Raw genomic sequence first — 22,305 nt, forward strand, 5'->3', positions numbered from 1 at the left:
TTTATTCTTCTTCTACAGGAGGACTTGGAGGAGATTATTATTATTATTATTATTATTATTATTATTATTATTATTATTATTATTATTATTATTATTATTATTATTATTATTATTATCATCATTATTCACAAACAACAACTACTCCTCTTCCGTTACATCCTCATCAACATCCCAACAACAACAACAACAACACGGGCAGTAGTCAGTCTGTTCGTTTATTTTTAATGTTAATTCATAATATGTTGCCGCTTAATTGTTTTTTTTGTAATTCAAACCTAGATAACTAATTGTTTTTTTATAATCCCGATTGACTGATTCCCGCATGTATGTTTATGCAGCAGCAGTGATTTGGATCTTAAGCTTCTAATGGACAATTTGGATGATGACAACAACAAATGGGAAACCGATGCCGACAAAAGAAATGATTCCCTCTCTTACTCTGTCAAGTGTTGCAAACCTAAGGTAGATAGATAGATAGATTGATACCTTCCATTCCTTTGCATTCCACTTTTGTATTCATTCTTAGATTCACTACTTGCTTTTTCATTTCAATACTATACTATACTTGCAGGTGGTGGTCCTTAAATTATTTAAGTACAACAACATTTAATCACTATTCTCGTGACACCCTCCGAGACTTCTACATTGATAATTTCTATAGAAAGGAGTGGGACAAGACCCTGATTGACCATCACCGTTGTCGACAAAAGAAATGCTTCCCTCTTTTACTCTGTTAAGTGTTGCAAACCTAAGGTATATAGATAGATAGATTGACACCTTCCATTCCATTCCATTCAACTTTTATATTCAATCTTAGATTCAATACTTGCTTTTTCAATTTAATATTATACTATACTTGCAGGATGGTGGTCCCTTAAAGTATTTAAGTACAATAACATTTAATCACTGTTCTCGTGACACCCTCCGAGACTTCTACATTGATAATTTCTATAGAAAGGAGTGAGACAAGACCCTGATTGACCATCACCGATTGCAGAAAAACGACATCAACGGACTGAAATTAGACGCATCATCAAAAAATTCCCTATTTTATCACTCTAAGAGAGTACGTTCAAGCATGGAGGATCTGGAAATGAACAAATGGAACTTATTACTGTTATAACAAGGTTTTTTTTTTGTTTGGGGTTAATTCTTATGTATTTTTCTATTTACTTAAATCATCATCGTCTTCGTCGTCGTCTTCTTCTTCTTCTTCTTCTTCTTCTTCTTCTTCTTCTTCTTAGGAATGTGATCATCCTTTAACTCCAACACAAAAGAAGTATGTACGGGTCGGTCTTTTTAGATATGTCTGGAGAATCAGGGAATGTAAGTCGCTTTTGTTTAGTCAAATTTAGCATCCACCCTTTTTTTACCTGCTTTTGTTCTTTTGGTTTCTTTCAGGTAGCTGGTATAAATTAATGTCAGGTAAAAATGGTTCACCAAGAAGATGCTGGATTGAATGTCGAAATGGCAAAAACGATATTTGCCAAAGGCATATGGAGTTATGTGTGTAAGATGGATAATGCTCTTCGCAAGTATTCTCCAATCAAACGTATGCAATTGGCTTCAACTCTTAGTGCAATTACCTTTGTTCAAAAAGTGAGTCATCTCGTTAATATGAAATGACTTTTGAATGTTAATCTAATTATTGTAATTAACTTTTGATAATCAGATTGAGAGTAGTAGCTTATCCAAAAATGATTGTTTAATCATTAGAATATCCGGACACTGTAGTTTGATTAACTGATTTTTGTGACATTAGTCAAACAGTAGAAGCACATTATCTCATATTGGTATAACTGATATTATTATTATTATTGTTATTATTATTATTACTATTATAGGTGATGTGGTGTTTACACATTAGCAAATCATTTTCATACACTTGTAACCAATTTTAGATTGTTGTGAATAAAATAAAAGGAAAAGAAAAATAGGCACACCACACACACAATAGAGAGACATGAGACAAAACAAATCAAAAGCAAAAGGGGGCATGGGTATGTATTTCTTTGAAAGAAGGAAATGATAGTAGTAATAATAATATGTGGAGCAGAAGAGAAGAATCAGAATCAGAATTATGGTGGCTGACGGGAGGAGGAGTATTGGGAAGGGTTACGTACGCCCTATCTGTCGTAACCCTAATCTCTCTTTGCCAATTTCAATTCTTCTTCTTCTTCTACAGGAGGACTTGGAGGAGATTATTATTATTATTATTGTTATTGTTATTGTTATTGTTATTGTTATTGTTATTGTTATTATTATTATTATTATTATTATTATTATTATTATTATTAGTATTATTATTATTATTCGCAAACAACAACTACTCCTCTTTTGTTACATACTCATCATCATCCCAACATTAATTATTATTATTATTATCATTCGCAAACAACAACTACTCCTCTTTTGTTACATACTCATCATCATCCCAACATTAACAATAACAACATGGGTCAGTAGTCAGTTCGTTCATTTATTTTTTTAATTAATTCATAATATGCTGCTGCTTAACTGTTTGTTTTTTATTCAACCCTAACTAACTAACTAACTAATTGTTTGCTTTCAAAATCCTGATTGATTAACTGTCTGATTCCTGTATTTATGTTTAGGAAACAACTTTGATGTGGTTTCTGATTTGGATCTTAAGCTTCTAATGGATAATTTGGATGATGACAACAACAACATTTGGGAAACCACAAAAGAAATGTTTCCCTCTCTTACTCAGTCAAGTGTTGCAAACCCAAGGTAGATAGATAGATAGATAGATAGATAGATAGATAGATAGATAGATAGATAGATAGATAGATAGATAGATAGATAGATAGATAGATAGATAGATAGATAGATAGATAGATACCTTCCATTACATTCCACTTTTATATTCATTCTTAGATTCACTAGTTGCTTTTTCAATTCAATACTATATTATACTTGCAGGATGGTGGTCCCTTAAAGTATTTAAGAACCACAACATTTAATCACTGTTCTCGTGACACCCTTTTAGACTTCTACATGGATAATTTCAATAGAATGGAGTGGGAAAAGACCCCGATTGACCATCACCAATGGCAGATAGACGACACCAACGGGACTGAAATTGGATGCATCATAAAAAAAATTCCCTCTTTTAACGCCAAGAGAGTACGTTATGGAGGATCTCACAAGGAACAGATGGAACTTATTACTGTTATAGCAAGGTATTCTTCTTTGTTTGGGGTTTATTCATATGCATTTTGCTATTTACTTAAATCATCATCATCTTCTTCTTCTTCTTAGGAATGTGATCATCCTTTAGCTCCAAGACAAAAGAAGTATGTACGGGTCGGTCTTTTAAGATCTGGCTGGAGAATAAGGGAAGGTAAGTCTCTTTTGTTTAGTCATATTTAGCATCCACCCTTATTTTACCTGCTTTTGTTCTTTTGGTTTCTTTCAAGTAGCTTGTAGAATTGCATGTTAGATAAAAATGGTTCACCAAGAAGATGTCGGTTTGAATGTTAAAATGGCAAAAAATGATATTTTCCAAAGGCGTATGGAGTTATGTGTGTAACATGGATATTGCTCTTCGCAAGTTTTCTCCAATCAAACGTATGCAATTGACTTCAACTATTAGTGCAATCACCTTTGTTCAAAAAGTGAGTTATCTCGTTAATAAGAAATGACTTTTGAATGTTAATCTAATTATTGTAATAAGCTTTTAATAATCAGATTGAGAGTAGTAGCTTATCCAAAACTGGTTCTTTAATCATTAGAAAATCCAAACACTCTAGTTTGATTAACTTATTGTTGTGACATCAATCAAACAGTAGAAACACATAAGCTCATTTTGGTACAACTTATATTATTATTATTATTATTATTATTATTATTATTATTATTATTATTATTATTATTATTATTATTATTACTATTATTATTATTATTATTATTAGGAATGTGATCATCCTTTACTTAAATCATCATCATCGTCTTCTTCTCTTCTTAGGAATGTGATCATCCTTTAACTTCAAGACAAAAGAAGTATGTACGGGTTGGTCTTTTTAGATCTGGCTGGAGAATCAGGGAAGGTAAGTCTTTTGTTTAGTCATATTTAGCATCCACCCTTTTTTAACTGTGTTTGTTCTTTTGGTTTCTTTCAAGTAGCTGGTAGGATTGCATGTAAGATTAAAATGGTTCACCAAGAAGATGTTGGTTTGAATATTGGCAAAAATGATATTTGACAACGGTATATGGAGTTATGTGTGTAGGATGGATAATGCTCTTCGCAAGTATTCTCCAATCAAACGTATGCAATTGACTTCAACTGTTAGCGCAATCACCTTTGTTCAAAAAGTGAGTCATCTCGTTAATATGAAATGGTTTTCAATGTTAATCTGATTATTGTAATCAACTTTTGATAATCAGATTGAGAGTAGTAGCTTATCTAAAACTGATTCTTTAATCAATAGACTATCCAAACACTCTAGTTTGATTGACTAATTGTTGTGACATCAGTCAAACAGTAGAAGCACATAAGCTCATTTTGGTACAACTGATATTACTATTATTATTATTTTTATTATAGGTGATATGGTGTTTACACATTAGCAGATCATTTTCATTCTCTTGTAACCAATGTTAAATTATTGTGAATAAAAGAAAAGGAAAAGAAAAATTGGCACACAACACACAAAGGTAACAAAACCAATCAAAAGCAAAAGGGGGCATGAGTATGTATTTCTTTGAAAGAAGGAAAGGATAGTAGTAATAATAATATATGGAGCAGAAGAAGAGAATTAGAATCAGAATCATGGTGGCTGACGAGAGGAGGAGGAGGATTGGTATGGGTGACGTACACCCTGGTTATCGTAGCCCTAATCTCTCTCTCTCTCTCTCTCTGCCTATTTCAGTTCTTCTTATTCTTCTTCTTCTTCTTTTTCTGTTAGTGCATAGTTTTGTGACTGATGATTTGCAGTTAAAGTATTCAAGATTAAAGTTTTCGTTAGCTACAGAAAAGGGGGTATCTGTTAGTTCATGGTTTTGGTGTCCGTAGCAATCGAATAAGTTATAGATAGTCTAGGTTGTTTATTTACTGTAAAATGGCCCATTCGCTATGGATTGTATAGCGAATGAGGTCCATTCGTTATTATCTAGACTAGTTCGTTAAGGTAAAAGCCCATTTGTTACAGAAACATAATGAATGAGGGCTAATTCGTTAAGTTATAACCATTTGTTATGGAATCATAATGAATGGAGTCTAATTCGTTAATAAAAGATAACGAATTAGACTAATTTAACGAACTAGAGCATATGGCCTATAAATAGGCATATCCATGCTCATATTTAGGGTGATCACACACATGAGAGAGTGTGAGAGATCCTAGAACTAAGTTATTATTCTCTCCATAACTTATTATGTATTTCTCCATACTTATCAATAAATCGTATTTAAAGTATACGTGCTCGTATTGTATAACCGATGTATCGACGCGGCTAGATCCTTGGATGGTTTCAACATCTTCTTCTTCTTCTTCAGGAGGACTTGGAGGAGATTATTATTATTATCATTCACAAACAACAACAACTACTCCTCTTCCGTTACATCCTCATCATCATCCCAACAACAACAACACGGGTCAGTCAGTCTGTTTATTTTTAGAATTAATTCATAATATGCTGCTGCTTAATTGTTATTGTTATTGCTATTGCTATTGCTATTGCTATTGCTATTCATATTGCTATTGCTATTGCTATTACTATTATTATTATTATTATTATATTATTATTAGTATTAGTATTATTGTTATTATTATTATTCTTATGCATTTTGTTATTTACTTAAATCATTATCGTCTTCTTCTTCTTCTTAGGAATGTGATCATCCATAAGCTCCAAGACAAAAGAAGTATGTACGGGTCGGTCTTTTTAGATCTAGCTAGAGAATTAGGGAAGGTAAGTCTCTTTTGTTTAGTCATATTTAGCATACACCCTTTTTTACCTGCTTTTGTTCTTTTGGTTTCTTTCAAGTAGCAGGTAGAAATGCATGTCAGACAATAATGGTTCACCAAGAAGCTGCTAGTTTGAATGTTGAAATGGCAAAAGTGATATTTTCCTAAGGCATATGGAGTTATGTGTGTAAAAGATGGATAATGCTCTTCTTAAGTATTCTCCAATCAAACGAATGCAATTGACTTCAACTGTTAGTGCAATCACCTTTGTTCAAAAAGTGAATCATCTCATTAATATAAAATGACTTTTAAATGTTAATCTAATTATTGTATTAAGCTTCTGGTAATTAGATTGAGAGTAGTAGCTTATCCAAAACTAGTTCTTTAATCATTAGAATATCCAAACACTCTTGTTTCATTAACTGATTGTTGTAAGGTCAGCCAAACCGTAGAAGCACATAAGCTCATTTTGGTACAACCGATATTATTATTATTATTATTATTATTATTATTATTATTATTATTATTATTATTATTATTATTATTGTTATTATTGTTACTACTACTACTACTACTATTATTATTATTATAGGTGATGTGGTGTTTGCACATTAGCAAATCATTTTCATTCACTTGTAACCAATGTGAAATTGTTGTGAATAAATGAAAAGGAAAAGAAAAATAGGCACATCACACACACAATAGAGAGACAAGCGACAAATCCAATCAAAAGCGAAGGGGGCATGGTTATGTATTTCTTTGAATGAAGGAAAGGGTAGTAGCAATAATAATATGTGGAGCAGAAGAGGAGAATCAGAATCACAATCATGGTGTTTGACGGGAGGAGGATTGGGATGGGTGACGTATACCCTGGCTGTCGTAACCCTAATCTCTCTCTGCCAATTTTAATTCTTCTTCTTCATCTTCTTCTTCAAGAGTACTTGGAGGATATTATTATTATTCTCATTCACAAACAGCTACAACTACTCCTCTCCGTACATCCTCATCATTATCTTAACAACAACAAAAACAACACGGGTCAGTTAGTCTGTTCGTTTATTTTTAAAATTAATTCATAATATGCTACTGCTTAATTGTTTGTTTTCTTGTTTGTTATTCAAACCTAACTAACTAAGTAATTTTTTTCATTCAAAATCCCGATTGATTGATTGATTGATTGATTGATTGATTCCTGTATGTATATTTATGCAACAACTTTGATGTGGTTTCTGATTTGGATCTTAGGCTTCTAATGGACAATTTGGATGATAACAACTACAACAATTGGGAAATCGTTTTCGACAAAAGAAATGATTACCTCTCTTACTTTGTCAAGTGTTGCAAACCCAAGGTAGATAGATAGGTAGATACCTTCCATTCCATTCCACTTTTGTATTCATTCTTAGACTCACTACTTGCTTTTCCAATTCAATACTATACTATACTTGCATGATAGTGGTCCCTTAAAGTATTTAAGTACAACAACATTTAATCACTATTCTCGTGACACCCACCAAGACTTCTACATGGATAATTTCTATAGAAAGGAGTGGGACAAGACCCTCATTGACCATCACCAGTGGCAGATAGACAACACCAACGGGACTGAAATTGGACGCATCATCAAAAAATACCCTCTTTTAACGCCAAGAGAGTACGTTCTAGCATGGAGGATCTGGCTAGGAACAGATGGAACTTGTTACTGTCATAGCAAGGTATTCTTATTTGTTTGGGTTTTATTCTAATGCATTTTGCTATTTACTTAAATCATCATCATCTTCTTCTTCTTCTTAGGATTGTGATCATCCTTTAGCTCCAAGACAAAAGAAGAATGTACGGGTCGGTCTCTTTAGATCTGGACGGAGAACCACGAAAGCAAAGTCTCTTTTGTTTAGTCATATTTAGCATCCACCCTTTTTTTACCTTCGTTTGTTCTTTTGGTTTCTTTCAAGTAGCTGGTAGAAATGCATGTCAGATAAAAATTGTTCACCAAGAAGATGCTGGTTTGAATGCTGAAATGGCAAAAATGATATTTGCTAAAGGCGTATGGAGTTATGTGTGTAACATGGATATTGCTCTTCGCAAGTTTTCTCCAATCAAACGTATGCAATTGACTTCAACTGTTAGTGCAATCACCTTTGTTCAAAAAGTGAGTCATCTCGTTAATATGAAATGACTTTTGAATGTTAATCTAATTATTGTAATAAGCTTTTAATAATCAAATTGAGAGAAGTAGCTTATCCAAAACTGGTTCTTTAATCATTAGAAAATCCAAACACTCTAGTTTGATTAACTTATTTTTGTGACATCAGTCAAACAGTAGAAACACATAAGCTCATTTTGGTACAAGTGATATTATTATTATTATTATTATTATTATTATTATTATTATTATTATTAAAAGGAATGTGATCATCCTTTACTTAAATCATCATCATCGTCTTCTTCTCTTCTTAGGAATGTGATAATCCTTTAGCTTCAAGACAAAAGAAGTATGTATGGGTTGGTCTTTTTAGATCTGGCTGGAGAATCAGGGAAGGTAAGTCTTTTGTTTAGTCATATTTAGCATCCACCCTTTTTTTAACTGTTGTTGTTCTTTTGGTTTCTTTCAAGTAGCCGGTAGAAATGCATGTAAGATTAAAATGGTTCACCTAGAATATGCTGGTTTGAATGTTGAAATGGCAAAAATGATATTTGACAAAGGTATATGGAGTTATGTGTGTAGGATGGATAATGCTCTTCGCAAGTAGTCTCCAATCAAACGTATGCAATTGACTTCAACTGTTAGCGCAATCACCTTTGTTCAAAAAGTGAGTCATCTCGTTAATATGAAATAATTTTCAATGTTAATCTAATTATTGTAATCAACTTTTGATAATCAGATTGAGAGTAGTAGCTTATCTAAAACTGATTCTTTAATCATTAGACTATCGAAACACTCTAGTTTGATTAACTAATTGTTGTGACATCAGTCAAACAGTAGAAGCACATAAGCTCATTTTGGTACAACTGATACTATTATTATTATTATTATTATTATTATTATTATTATTATTATTATTATTATTATTATTATTATTATTATTATTATTATTATTATTATAGGTGACATGGTGTTTACACATTAGCAAATCATTTTCATTCTCTTGTAACCAATGTTAAATTATTGTGAATAAAAGAAAAGGAAAAGAAAAATAGGCACACAACACATAGAGGTAACAAAACCAATCAAAAGCAAAAGGGGGCATGAGTATGTATTTCTTTGAAAGAAAGAAAGGATAGTAGTAATAATAATATATGGAGCAGAGGAAGAGAATCAGAATCATGGTGGCTGACGGGAGGAGGAGGAGGAGGATTGGTATGGGTGACGTACACCCTGGTTATCGTAGCCCTAATCTCTCTCTCTTTGCCTGTTTCAGTTCTTCTTCTTCTTCTTCTTCTTCTTCTTCTTCTTCTTCTTCTTCTTCTTCTTCTTCTCTACAGGAGGACTTGGAGGAGATTATTATTATTATCATCATTCACAAACAACAACAACTACTCCTCTTCCGTTACATCCTTATCATCATCCCAACAACAACAACAACACGGGTCAGTCAGTCAGTCCGTTTATTTTTAGAATTAATTCATAATATGCTGCTGCTTAATTGTTATTGTCATTGTTATTGCTATTTCTATTGATATTGCTATTGCTATTATTATTATTATTATTGTTATTATTATTATTATTATTATTCTTATGCATTTTGCTATTTACTTAAATCATTATCGTCTTCTTCTTCTTCTTAGGAATGTGATCATCCATAAGCTCCAAGACAAAAGAAGTATGTACGGGTCGGTCTTTTTAGATCTGGCTAGAGAATTAGGGAAGGTAAGTCTCTTTTGTTTAGTCATATTTAGCATCCACCCTTTTTTTACCTGCTTTTGTTCTTTTGGTTTCTTTCAAGTTGCTGGTAGAAATGCATGTCTGACAATAATGGTTCACCAAGAAGATGCTAGTTTGAATGTTGAAATGGAAAAAGTGATAATTTCCTAAGTCATATAGAGTTATGTGTGTAAGATGGATAATGCTCTTCACAAGTTTCTCCACTCAAACGAATGCAATTGACTTCAACTGTTAGTGCAATCACCTTTGTTCAAAAAGTGAGTCATCTCATTAAAATAAAATGACTTTTTAATGTTAATCTAATTATTGTAATAAGCTTTTGATAATTAGATTGAGAGTAGTAGCTTATCCTAAACTAGTTCTTTAATCATTAGAATATCCAAACACTCTTGTTTCATTAACTGATTGTTGTGACGTCAGCCAAACCGTAGAAGCACATTAGCTCATTTTGGTACAACCGATATTATTATTATTATTATTATTATTATTATTATTATTATTATTATTATTATTATTATTATTATTATTATTATTATTGTTACTACTACTACTACTACTACTACTACTACTACTACTACTACTACTACTACTACTACTATAGGTGATGTGGTGTTTACACATTAGCAAATCATTTTCATTCACTTGTAACCAATGTGAAATTTTTGTGAATAAATGAAAAGAAAAAGAAAAATAGGCACATCACACACACAATAGAGAGACAAGCGACAACACCAATCAAAAGCGAAAGGGGGCATGGTTATGTATTTCTTTGAATGAAGGAAAGGATAGTAGCAATAATAATATGTGGAGCAGAAGAGGAGAATCAGAATCAGAATCATGGTGGTTGACGGGAGGAGGATTGGGATGGGTGATGTACACCCTGGTTGTCGTAACCCTAATCTCTCTCTGCCAATTTTAATTCTTCATCTTCATCTTCTTCTTCAAAAGTACTTGGAGGAGATTATTATTATTATCATTCACAAACAGCTACAACTACTCCTCTTCCATACATCCTCATCATCATCTCAACAACAACAAAAACAACACGGGTCAGTCAGTCTGTTCGTTTATTTTTAAAATTAATTCATAATATGCTGCTGCTTAATTGTTTGTTTGTTTGTTTTTCAAACCTAACTAACTAACTAATTTTTTGCATTCAAAGTCCCGATTGATTGATTGATTGATTGATTCCTGTATGTATGTTTATGCAACAACTTTGATGTGGTTTCTGATTTGGATCTTAGGCTTCTAATGGATAATTTGGATGATGACAACTACAACAATTGGGAAATCGTTTTCGACAAAAGAAATGATTCCCTCTCTTACTTTGTCAAGTGTTGCAAACCCAAGGTAGATAGATAGGTAGATACCTTCCATTCCATTCCACTTTTGTATTCATTCTTAGATTCACTACTTGCTTTTCCAATTCAATACAATGCTATACTTGCATGATGGTGGTCCCTTAAAGTATTTAACTACAACAACATTTAATCACTATTATCGTGACACCCACCGAGACTTCTACATGGATAATTTCTATAGAAAGGAGTGGGACAAGACCCTCATTGACCATCACCAGTGGCAGATAGACAACACCAACGGGACTGAAATTGGACGCATCATCAAAAAATACCCTCTTTTAACGCCAAGAGAGTACGTTCTAGCATGGAGGATCTGCAAGGAACAGATGGAACTTGTTACTGTTATAGCAAGGTATTCTTATTTGTTTGGGTTTTATTCTAATGCATTTTGCTATTTACTTAAATCATCATCATCTTCTTCTTCTTCTTAGGATTGTGATCATCCTTTAGCTCCAAGACAAAAGAAGTATGTACGGGTCGGTCTCTTTAGATCTAGACGGAGAATCACGAAAGCAAAGTCTCTTTTGTTTAGTCATATTTAGCATCCACCCTTTTTTTTACCTTCCTTTGTTCTTTTGGTTTCTTTCAAGTAGCTGGTAGAAATGCATGTCAGATAAAAATTGTTCACCAAGAAGATGCTGGTTTGAATGTTGAAATGGCAAAAATGATATTTTCCAAAGGCGTATGGAGTTATGTGTGTAACATGGATATTGCTCTTCACAAGTTTTCTCCAATCAAACGTATGCGATTGACTTCAACTGTTAGTGCAATCACCTTTGTTCAAAAAGTGAGTCATCTCGTTAATATGAAATGACTTTTGAATGTTAATCTAATTAATGTAATAAGCTTTTAATAATCAGATTGAGAGTAGTAGCTTATCCAAAACTAGTTCTTTAATCGTTAGAAAATCCAAACACTCTAGTTTGATTAACTTATTGTTGTGACATCAGTCAAACAGTAGAAACACATAAGCTCATTTTGGTACAACTGATATTATTATTATTATTATTATTATTATTATTATTATTATTATTATTATTATTATTATTATTATTATTATTATTATTATTATTATTACTATTATTATTATTATTATTATTATTATTATTATTATTATTCACAAACAACAACAACTACTCCTCTTCCGTTATATCCTTATCATCATCCCAACAAAAACAACAACACTGGTCAGTCAGTCCGTTCGTTTAATTTTTAGAATTAATTCATAATATGTTGCTGCTTAATTGCTTGTTTGTTTGATTGATTGTTATTCAAACCTAACTAGCTAACTAATTGTTTGCTTTCAAAATCCCGATTGATTGATTGATTGATTCGTGTATGTATATTTATGCAGCACCAGTGATGTGATTTCTGATTTGAATCTTAAGCTTCTATTGGACAATTTGGATGAAGACAACAACTTGGAAACTGTTGCGACAAAAGAAATGATTTCCTCTCTTACTTTGTCAAGTGTTGCTAACACAAGGTAGAAAGATAGATAGATACCTTCCATTCCATTCCACTTTTATATAATTCTTAGATTGACTACTTGCTTTTTTCAATTCAATACTATACTATACTTGCAAGATGGTGGTCCCTTAAAGTATTTAAGTACAACAACATTTAATCACTGTTCTCGTAACACCCACCGAGACTTCTTCATGGATAATTTCTATAGATAGGAGTGGGACAAGACCCTAATTGACCATCACCAGTTGCAGATAGACGACACCAACGGAACTAAATTGGACGCATCATTAAAAAAATCCCTCTTTTAACGCCAGTAGAGTACGTTCTAGCATGGAGGATGTTGCAAGGAACATATGGAACTTATTACTGTTATAGCAAAGTATTCTTCTTTGTTTGGGGTTTATTCTTATGCAATTTGGTCTTTACTTAAATCATCATCATCGTCTTCTTCTTCTTCTTAGGAATGTGATCATCCATTACCTCCAAGAAAAAATAAGTATGTACAGGTCGGTCTTTTTAGATCTGGCTGGAGAATCATGGAAGGTAAGTCTCTTTTGTGTAGTCATATTTAGCATCCACCCTTTTTTTACCTGCTTTTGTTCTTTTGGTTTTTCAAGTAGCTGGTAGAAATGCATGTCAGATAAAAATTGTTCACCAAGAAGATGCTGGTTTGAATGTTGAAATGGCAAAAATGATATTTGCCAAAGGCATATGTAGTTATGTATGTAAGATGGATAATTCTCTTCGCAAGTATTCTCCAATCAAACATATGCAATTGACTTCAACTGCTACTGCAATCACCTTTGTTCAAAAAGTGAGTCCTCTCGTTAATATGAAATGACTTTTGAATGTTAATCTAATTATTGTAATCAGCTATTGATAATCAGATTGAGAGTAGTAGCTTATCCGAAACTGGTTCTTTAATCATTTGAATATCCAAACACTCTAGTTTGATTAACTGATTGTTGTTACAATCAATCAAATAGGAGAAGCACATAAGATCATTTTGGTACAACTGATATTATTGTTGTTGTTATTGTTATTATAGGTGATGTGGTGTTTACACATTAGCCAATCATTTTCATTCACTTGTAACCAATGTTAAATTGTTGTGAATAAATGAAAAGGAAAAGAAAAATAGGCACACCACACACACTATAGAGAGACAAGTGACAAAACCAATCAAAAGCAAAAGGGGCCATGTTATGTATTTCTTTGAAAGAAGGAAAGGATACTAGCGATTATAATATGTGGAGAAGAAGAGGATAATTAGAATCAAAATCATGGTGGCTGACGGGGGGAGGAGGAGGAGGAGGATTGGGATGGGTGACGAACACCCTGGCTGTCGTAACCCTAATCTCTCTCTGCCAATTTCAATTCTTCTTCTTCTTCATCTTCTTCTACAGGAGTACTTAGAGGAGATTATTATTATTATCATTCACAAACAACAACTACTCCTCTTCTGTTACATCCTCATCATCATCCCAACAACAGCAACAACAGTGGTCAGCTAGTCAGTTCGTTCGTTTATTTTTAAAACTAATTCATAATATGTTGTTGCTTAATTGTTTGTTTGTTTGTTATTCAAACCTAACTAACTAACCAGTTGTTTGCTTTCAAAATCCCAATTGATAGATTCATGTATGTATGTTTATGCAGCAGCAAAGATTTGATTTCTGATTCGGATCTTAAGCTTCTAATGGACAATTTGGATGATTACAATAACTGGGAAACCGTTGTTGACAAAAGAAATGATTCCCTCTCTTACTATGTCAAGTGTTTCAAACCCAAGGTAGGTAGGTAGATAGATAGATAGATAGATAGATAGATAGATAGATAGATAGATAGATAGATAGATAGATAGATAGATAGATAGATACCTTCCATTTCTTTCCATTCCACTTTTACATTCATTCTTAGATTCACTACTTGCTTTTTCAGTTTAATTCTATACTATACTTGCAGGATGGTGGTCCCTTAAAGTATTTAAGTACAAAAGCATTTAATCACTGTTCTCGTGACACCCTCCGAGACTTCTACATGGATTATTTCTATAGAAAGGAGTGGGACAAGACCCTGATTTACCAGTTAGACGACACCAACGGGACCGAAATTGGACGCATCATCAAAAAAATTCCCTCTTTTAACGCCAAGAGAGTACGTTCTAGCATGGAGGATCAGGCAAGGAACCGATGGAACTTATTACTGTTATAGCAAGGTATTCTTCTTTGTTTGGGGTTTATTCTATGCATTTTGCTATTTACTTAAATCATCATCATCGTCTTATTCTTCTTAGGAATGTGATCATCTTTTAGCTCCAAGACAAAAGAAGTATGTATGGGTTCGTCTTTTTAGATCTGGCTAGAGAATTAGGGTAGGTAAGTTTCTTTTTTTTAGTCATACTTAGCATCCACCCTTTTTTTACCTGCTTTTGTTCTTTTGTTTTCTTTCAAGTAGCTTGTAGAAATGCATGTCAGATTAAAATGGTTCACCAAGAAGATGTTGGTTTGAATGTTGAAATGGCAAAAATGATATTTGCCAAAGGCATATGGAGTTATGTGTGTAAGATGGATAATGCTCTTCGCAAGTATTCTCCAATCAAACATATGCAATTGACTTCAACTGTTAGTGCCATCACATTTGTTCAAAAAGTGAGTCATCTCGTTAATATGAAATGACTTTTGAAAATCTAATTATTGTAATCAGCTTTTGATAATCAGATTGAGAGTAGTAGCTTATCCAAAACTTGTTCTTTAAACATTAGAACATTCAAACACTCTAGTTTGATTAACTTATTGTTGTGACTTTAGTCAAACAATAGAAGCACATAAGCTCATTTTGGTACAACTGATATTATTATTATTATTATTATTATTATTATTATTATTATTATTATTATTATTATATGTGATGTGGTGTTTACACATTTGCAAATCATTTCCATTCACTTGTAACCAATGTTAAATTTTTGTGAATAAAAGAAAAGTAAAAGAAAACGAGGCACACCACACACATTAGAGAGACAAGGGACATGACCAATCAAAAGCAAAAGGGGGCATGGGTATGCATTTCTTTGAAAGAAGGTAAGGATAGTAGTAATAATAATATGTGGAGCAGAAGAAGAGAATCAGAATCAGAATCATGGTGGCTGACGGGAGGAGGAGGAGGAGGATTGGGATGGGTGACGTAGACCCTGGCTCATGGATCTGATACCAATCTGTCACACCCTCAATTTCCACGTGCAGGGTTTTACCGCGAGGCGCGTGAAAAATCAGGATCTCAGTCGTTAGTTACACCAAACGTCTAAATATTTTAAATTACTTTATTGTCCCATATTTGGGAAAACCGTTTCAGAGTTAATGTCTATTGTTTTAAAGTGTGGAAGCGTAACATAGTGGGAAAGATGAATCCCTAAACAAAAGCAAATAGTCTAAGGCGAAAAACACGCGCATGCCATAGCATTATTAATTAAAGTTTCAAGTTATGATGCATTGTTTATGAATGACCATGAACGCAAATCCTATTCATGCACTTGATATTAGCGACCTAAGAAAGACATGCTAAAACGGGTCAACACAACGATTGGTGAGGTCACAGGTTTGAGTTTAAAACAAGTTAGTCAAACAAACCATTAAGTAAACATTGAAAATGATAAATTATGAATAATGTATGCATTAGTAATACCACTAGTTAATTAGGCTAGTAATCATGTTACATTAGTGTAAGTTCCATTGTGACCGAGGTTGATTAGTTAGTTTGTTTGCCACCCACGGAGTGTAATATAAGACTAGTGCATATTGTGTTTCTAGTAAATAAAAACACTCCCTCTCCTGAGAGTCTCGAGGGGGTTCGCCGAACCCTGTAGTACTACCTTTCATCACCCAGCCAATGTACAATTGTTAACGGTCCAATGTCTATGGGGGACTTTAGTTTAAGTTTACTATGTACCCATTAGGTATTAATAAAGTCTAAAATATCCAAAAAGTTTTGTATGCATGCTTTCTCCCCCAAAAGGAGTAAGTAAAAAGAGAGGCAGTGAAACTCACCTTGAATGTGGTTCAACTGAAAGTCAACTGCTTAAGTCAAAGTTGTTCTAGTGCCTAAATCATACAAGCACTATAAGTATTTGCTAAATGATTCCTAGAACCCATAGTATCAAAACAATCCCATTGTTTATTAGAGATTTGACCAAAGTTTGACTTTTTGTTGACTTTGACCAAAGTTCGACTTTTCGTTGACTTTGACCAAAAGGTCCAAGTTGTTGACTGTTGACTAAAAAGTACAAGTCTCAATGACCGAAGAATAAAATTTTGGTTTTGTTGACCGTTGACCAAACAATTGACTGACGGCCCGTTGGTGACTTTTGACCAATTTTATAGACTTAGAATAGTTACATGATATTCCTAGTCACGACTTAACAAATCATATAACTTGCACTTAGTCACTTTTCATGCAATTCAATTTTTCACAAGTAAGACTAAACATTTAGTCAAATAGTTCCAAGTTGACCAATAAAGTCAAAATCCAATCTACTACAACAATCCTAGTACAAACTACAATTATCTTTACTAAACCGTTTGCTGATTAATTTGAACAAGTTTTAAGTCATCAAAACTGATTTTTTCAACCAACCAAATCATGTAAATAAATTACCAACTAATTCCCACATATACTTTCAAGTATTAGGTACAACATACATTTTTCTTATAATTTTTCAATACTCACAAATATACTGAAAATTCATACTTTACAGCAAACCTATTTTCAGTCTTTTTTATTAGCAAACCAAATACAAACATTGGCCAAAAATTCCATATATATCCAATGATGCAAGACCAAATGTATTAGATATCTACTTCAATATGTGACATTCCAGAAGTGTAATCACATCATTATCTATTTTCAATCACAAGTTATACAATTTACAACACAGCTTAGAAAATTTCTTTTTCAATCAGGATTGCAGCCCAATTTTGTAAATTAGTAAAAGCTAATCAAACAAAGTCCTAAAATTATGATTTATGACTTTATGAAAACTAGACTCAAATTACTTAACCTAAGTATCAAAAATCAATCAAAAACATCATCGTATCAACAAGTTATACAACAAACAATCTAGATCATAAAATTCGTCAGCAAGCAGATCCAAACAAAAACTAACAACAATCATGATTCTTATATCCTTATGATCCTAAATCATCAAGGAGCCATTTTATATGATCAAAACTCACGTATTTTCATTGTTATACTAATTTAATCAAATAACAAATATATATATATATATATATATATATATATATATGAAGGATTTAAACATTTATACCACAACCCAATAAACAAATCAATAAGATCAAACTTTGTCATCCTTGGTTCATTTTAAAAAATTCGATTATTTGGATACTAGTTTCATGTGTATAAGATTAGAACATAAAGAAAAACATAAGGTAAATATATATTACATATGATTACCTACTGCTTAATCCAAGAATCCAACACACTTGCTTCCAAAAATCACCAAAATGCTTATGATCTTTGAGAGAGTTTTTAGAAAATGAAAGGTGTGTGTGTGTGTGGTATGGTGGACGGCCAAGAGAGAAAGAAAGGAAAGGTTGTAACCCCCTTTTCATTTACACAATCATTAAGTCATAATCAATTTAATCAAACTTTAGGTAACTTTATTTTATTTTATTTGTGACATGTTACAATTTTTAAAAGCAATTTTCAAGTAATTATTTTATCTAAGGTTTAATAGTTCATCTAGCTAATTGTCATGTAGCCATCATATGTTGTAGCATTTTAATTATCCAACTTTCTTAAAATATCATATAAGAATATAACAACTAGTTACGTAACATATTAAGCATGTAACACAATTATACCCATCATATAATATACATGTAACATATCATGTTTATTATAACATGTGTGACAAATTTATTATTCTAGTTACCTTATAATATGTGTGACAAGTTTATTATTCTAGTTACCAACAACTAGTTACTCTTACCTTGGTCGCCAACGACACGACTGACTCATTGTATGCATACATGACACTATATGCATGAAAGTTCATTAACGTAGTTAACAAAACTAACTGGTTTTAGTTAACGAAGTTAACCTGAAAATTGGCAGTTGTCACATCATCCCCTTGTTAAAAGAATGTCCGTCCCTAAAATTGTATAATGTCGCTCAAAGGCTGGAACGGAAAGAGAGGAAAATAAAAAAAAATCAGATGTCACATCATCCCTTGTTAAAATAAATTTCGTCTCAAAATTTAGATCGTACCTAAGGTTATCATTGGGTTTGAATAAGTGAGGATACTTTTCTTTCATCTGATCCTCGCGCTCCCACGTGAACTCCGTTCCATGTTTCGAGTTCCAACGAACATGAACAATGGGGGTTTTGTTGTGCCTTCGGGTTTTTACTTCCCTATCCAGTTCCTTTGCGAAGTGTAACTTTTTATCAAACTCTAATTCCTCTTAGGAACTATGAGAGTTTCGTCTGCCAAACACTTCTTAAGGTTCGACACATGGAAAACGTTGTGTACTCCACTGATTTGTTATGGTAATTCCAATTTATATGCCACATGGCCAATTCGTTTAATAATTTCGAATGGTCCTACATAGCGCGGGTTTAGTTTTCCATGTTTCCCAAAAAGAATAACACCTTCCCATGGTGACACTTTCAAAAGTACTTTGTCTCTAACTTCAAATTCAAGTGGTTTCCTACGTTTATCAGCGTAGCTCTTTTGGCAATCTCGGGCTGCTGCCATACGATTTTTGATTTGCACAATTCGTTCATTTGTTTCGTGGACTATCTCGGGTCCAGTTAGCTAGCTTTCACCGAATCCTGCCCGGCAGAGTGGTGATCGACACTTTTGTCCGTACAGAGCTTCGAAAGGTTCGGCTTTTATACTCATGTGATAACTATTATTATAGGAAAACTCAACTAAAGGTAAGTGAGTTTCCAAATTCTAATCGATGACACGGGCTCTAAGCATATCTCCCAAAGTCTGTATTGTTCGTTCACTCTGACCATCAGTCTACGAATGGTAAGCTGTACTCATATCTAGGCGTGTACCCAACGCCTTTTGTAATAACTACTAGAAATTTGAAGTAAATCGAGCATCTCAGTCCGATATAATCGAAATTGATACCCATGGCGGGAGACAATTTCCCTAATATAAATCTGAGTTAATCTATCCATCTTATCAGACTCGCGAATGGGTGGAAAATGTGTTGATTTTGTCAGACGATCTACTATTACCCAAATGTTATCATTTCCATTAGGAGTCTTAGGTAATTTGGTTATGAAATCCATGGATAAATGTTCCCATTTACCCATTGGGATTACTGGTTGCTGAAGCAAACCAGATGGTTTCCTATACTCAACCTTTACCTTAGCACATGTCAAGCACTTTTCTACATAGTTAGCAATTTCTTCTTTCATACTAGGCCACCAGTAAAGTTCTTGTAAGTCCTGGTACATCTTATCTGAACATGGGTGCACAGAATACCAAGATTTATGTGCCTCGTCCAGGACTAATTCACGTAAATTCCCATAGAGAGGTACCCAAATCCGCCCGTTGTAATACCGGATTCCATCGGATTCGACTTCCGACTTTCCATTGATTCCACACAAGGCTTCGAAATCAAAATTATCTACTTTAGGCTTCATGTTGTGCCTCCCGAATTATTTTCGGAAACCCTGAATGTATAGTTAACTGCAATGCCTGAACTCTTCGAGGCTTTAGCTTTTTCTTACGACTTAGAGCATCAGCTACCACATTAGCTTTTCCCGGACGATACTTAATTGCACACTCACAGTCGTTGAAAAGTTCAACCCATATCCTTTGCCTCAAATTCAGCTCTTTCTTCTCGAATATATGTTGAAGACTCTTATGGTCACTGTAGATGGTACACTTTGTTCCATAAAGATAATGTCTCCAAATCTTTAGTGCGAAGACAACAGCTCCCAATTCCAAATCGTGAGTCGTATAATTTTGCTTGTGGACTTTCAATTGTTGAGAAGCATATGCTATAACTTTCTCATGTTACATAAGTACACATCCGAGACCTTGGATGGAAGCGTCACAATATACAACAAAATCATCGACTCCATCTGACAATGATAGAATCAGTACGCTACTAATTTTTTGCTTAAGCGTTTGAAAAGCTTTTTCCTGCTCTTCACCCCACTTGTACGCAGTGCCTTTGTGGGTAAGAGTGGAGAGGTTGTGCGATCTTTGAAAATCCTTCAATGAACCTCCAATATTAACCAGCCAAACCAAGAAATTGGCGAATCTCGGTCGACGTTCTTGGGGTCGGCCAATCCTTAATAGAATCAACCTTTGCTGGGTTAACATGAATACCTTTTACGTTAACCACATGACCTAAGAATTGAACCTCTCGGATCCAAAATTCACATTTTGAAAACTTTGCGAAAAGTTGCTCTTTCCTCAGGAGTTCCATAATCAACCGTAAATGTTGTTCGTGATCCTCTTTAGTCTTTGAGTATATCAAGATATCATCAATAAACACAATGAAAAACTTATCTAGATATGATTTACAAACGTGATTCATGAGATCCATGAATACTGTCGGAGCGTTTGTTAACCCAAATGGCATAACCGCAAACTCATAGTGACCATGACGAGTGCGAAATGCCATCTTTGATATGTCTTCTTCCCGAACTCTGAGTTGATGATAACCCGATCTAAGATCAATTTTTAAATAATAACCTGATCCTTGCAACTGGTCAAAGAGATCATCAATACATGATAAAGGGTATCAGTTCTTGATCGTAACCTTGTTAAGCTCTCTGTAGTCGATACACATCTGGAAAGTTCCATCCTTCTTCCTTACGAACAGCACAGGAGCTCCCCATGAAAATGAACTCGGACGAATAAAACCCTTGTCTAACAAGTCTTTCAATTGTTCGACAATTCCTCCAACTCATTAGGAGCGAGTCGATAAGGTGCGCGAGCAATAGGAGTTTCTCCAGGGGTTAATTCGATCTGAAGTTCAACCTGTCTGTGAGGCGGAACACCAGGTAGATCTTCAAGAAATACCTCAGGAAAATTCCTAACGATAGGAATATCCTCGATTCGCATCTCTTTCATCTTCGTATCTGACACCATCACCAAAACTGCCAAGTGTCCCTTACGTAACAACTTTTGGGCCCTCATCATTGAAATAACGCCCATGATTGTACCACCCTCTTCTTCTTGAATGGTTAGGACTTCCCCATCAGCAAAGGGTATACGGACTACCTTCTCATGACAACCTACTATAGCTTGATGTGCAGACAACCAATCCATACCAATGACCACATAGAAACTACCGAGTTCAATTGGTATAAGATCAATGTCGAACATATGAGTGGACAATACTAATTTTCATTCTTTAAGAATCTGGGATACTTCAACGGTTTTCCCGTTGGCGATTTCAGTTAAATAGTTAGACTCTAGAGTTGATGGGTTGTGTTCTATTAGTTTGCAAAACTTAGTAGAAATAAAACTTCTATCTGCCCCGGTGTCAAATAATGTTAGGGCGGGACGCCCATTTAACATAAATTTACCATTCACAGTAGAAGAATCGGATAGAGCCTGACCTGATCCAATCACGAATTCCCTTCCTCTTCTTTCTCCACCGGAGTTGCC

The 22,305-nt window shown here is 33.7% G+C and overlaps 1 protein-coding gene and 5 pseudogenes across 1 annotated transcript; 5 read left to right on the plus strand and 1 right to left on the minus strand.

Annotated features, from left to right (window-relative positions):
* The first annotated feature begins 366 nt into the window (after positions 1 to 366).
* Positions 367 to 2,959, plus strand: LOC143579556 (uncharacterized; annotated as a pseudogene).
* Positions 2,960 to 3,515: 556 nt separating this feature from the next.
* Positions 3,516 to 8,887, plus strand: LOC143579557 (uncharacterized; annotated as a pseudogene).
* Positions 8,888 to 11,019: 2,132 nt separating this feature from the next.
* On the plus strand, positions 11,020 to 12,118 carry LOC143579558 (uncharacterized; annotated as a pseudogene).
* Positions 12,119 to 12,404: 286 nt separating this feature from the next.
* Positions 12,405 to 13,576, plus strand: LOC143579559 (uncharacterized; annotated as a pseudogene).
* A 707-nt stretch (positions 13,577 to 14,283) lies between these two features.
* Positions 14,284 to 15,448, plus strand: LOC143579560 (uncharacterized; annotated as a pseudogene).
* A 6,125-nt stretch (positions 15,449 to 21,573) lies between these two features.
* LOC143579561 (uncharacterized) lies at positions 21,574 to 22,020 on the minus strand. The gene has a single exon (XM_077062821.1). It carries the CDS (start codon positions 22,018 to 22,020, stop codon positions 21,574 to 21,576), a length of 447 nt encoding a protein of 148 aa, XP_076918936.1.
* Positions 22,021 to 22,305: the final 285 nt, after the last annotated feature.

The sequence above is a fragment of the Bidens hawaiensis genome, unplaced genomic scaffold (genome assembly GCF_021521415.1).
Source record: "Bidens hawaiensis isolate Kalapana, Puna unplaced genomic scaffold, B.hawaiensis_p1.1 tig00029871_1, whole genome shotgun sequence".
NCBI lineage: Eukaryota > Viridiplantae > Streptophyta > Magnoliopsida > Asterales > Asteraceae > Bidens > Bidens hawaiensis.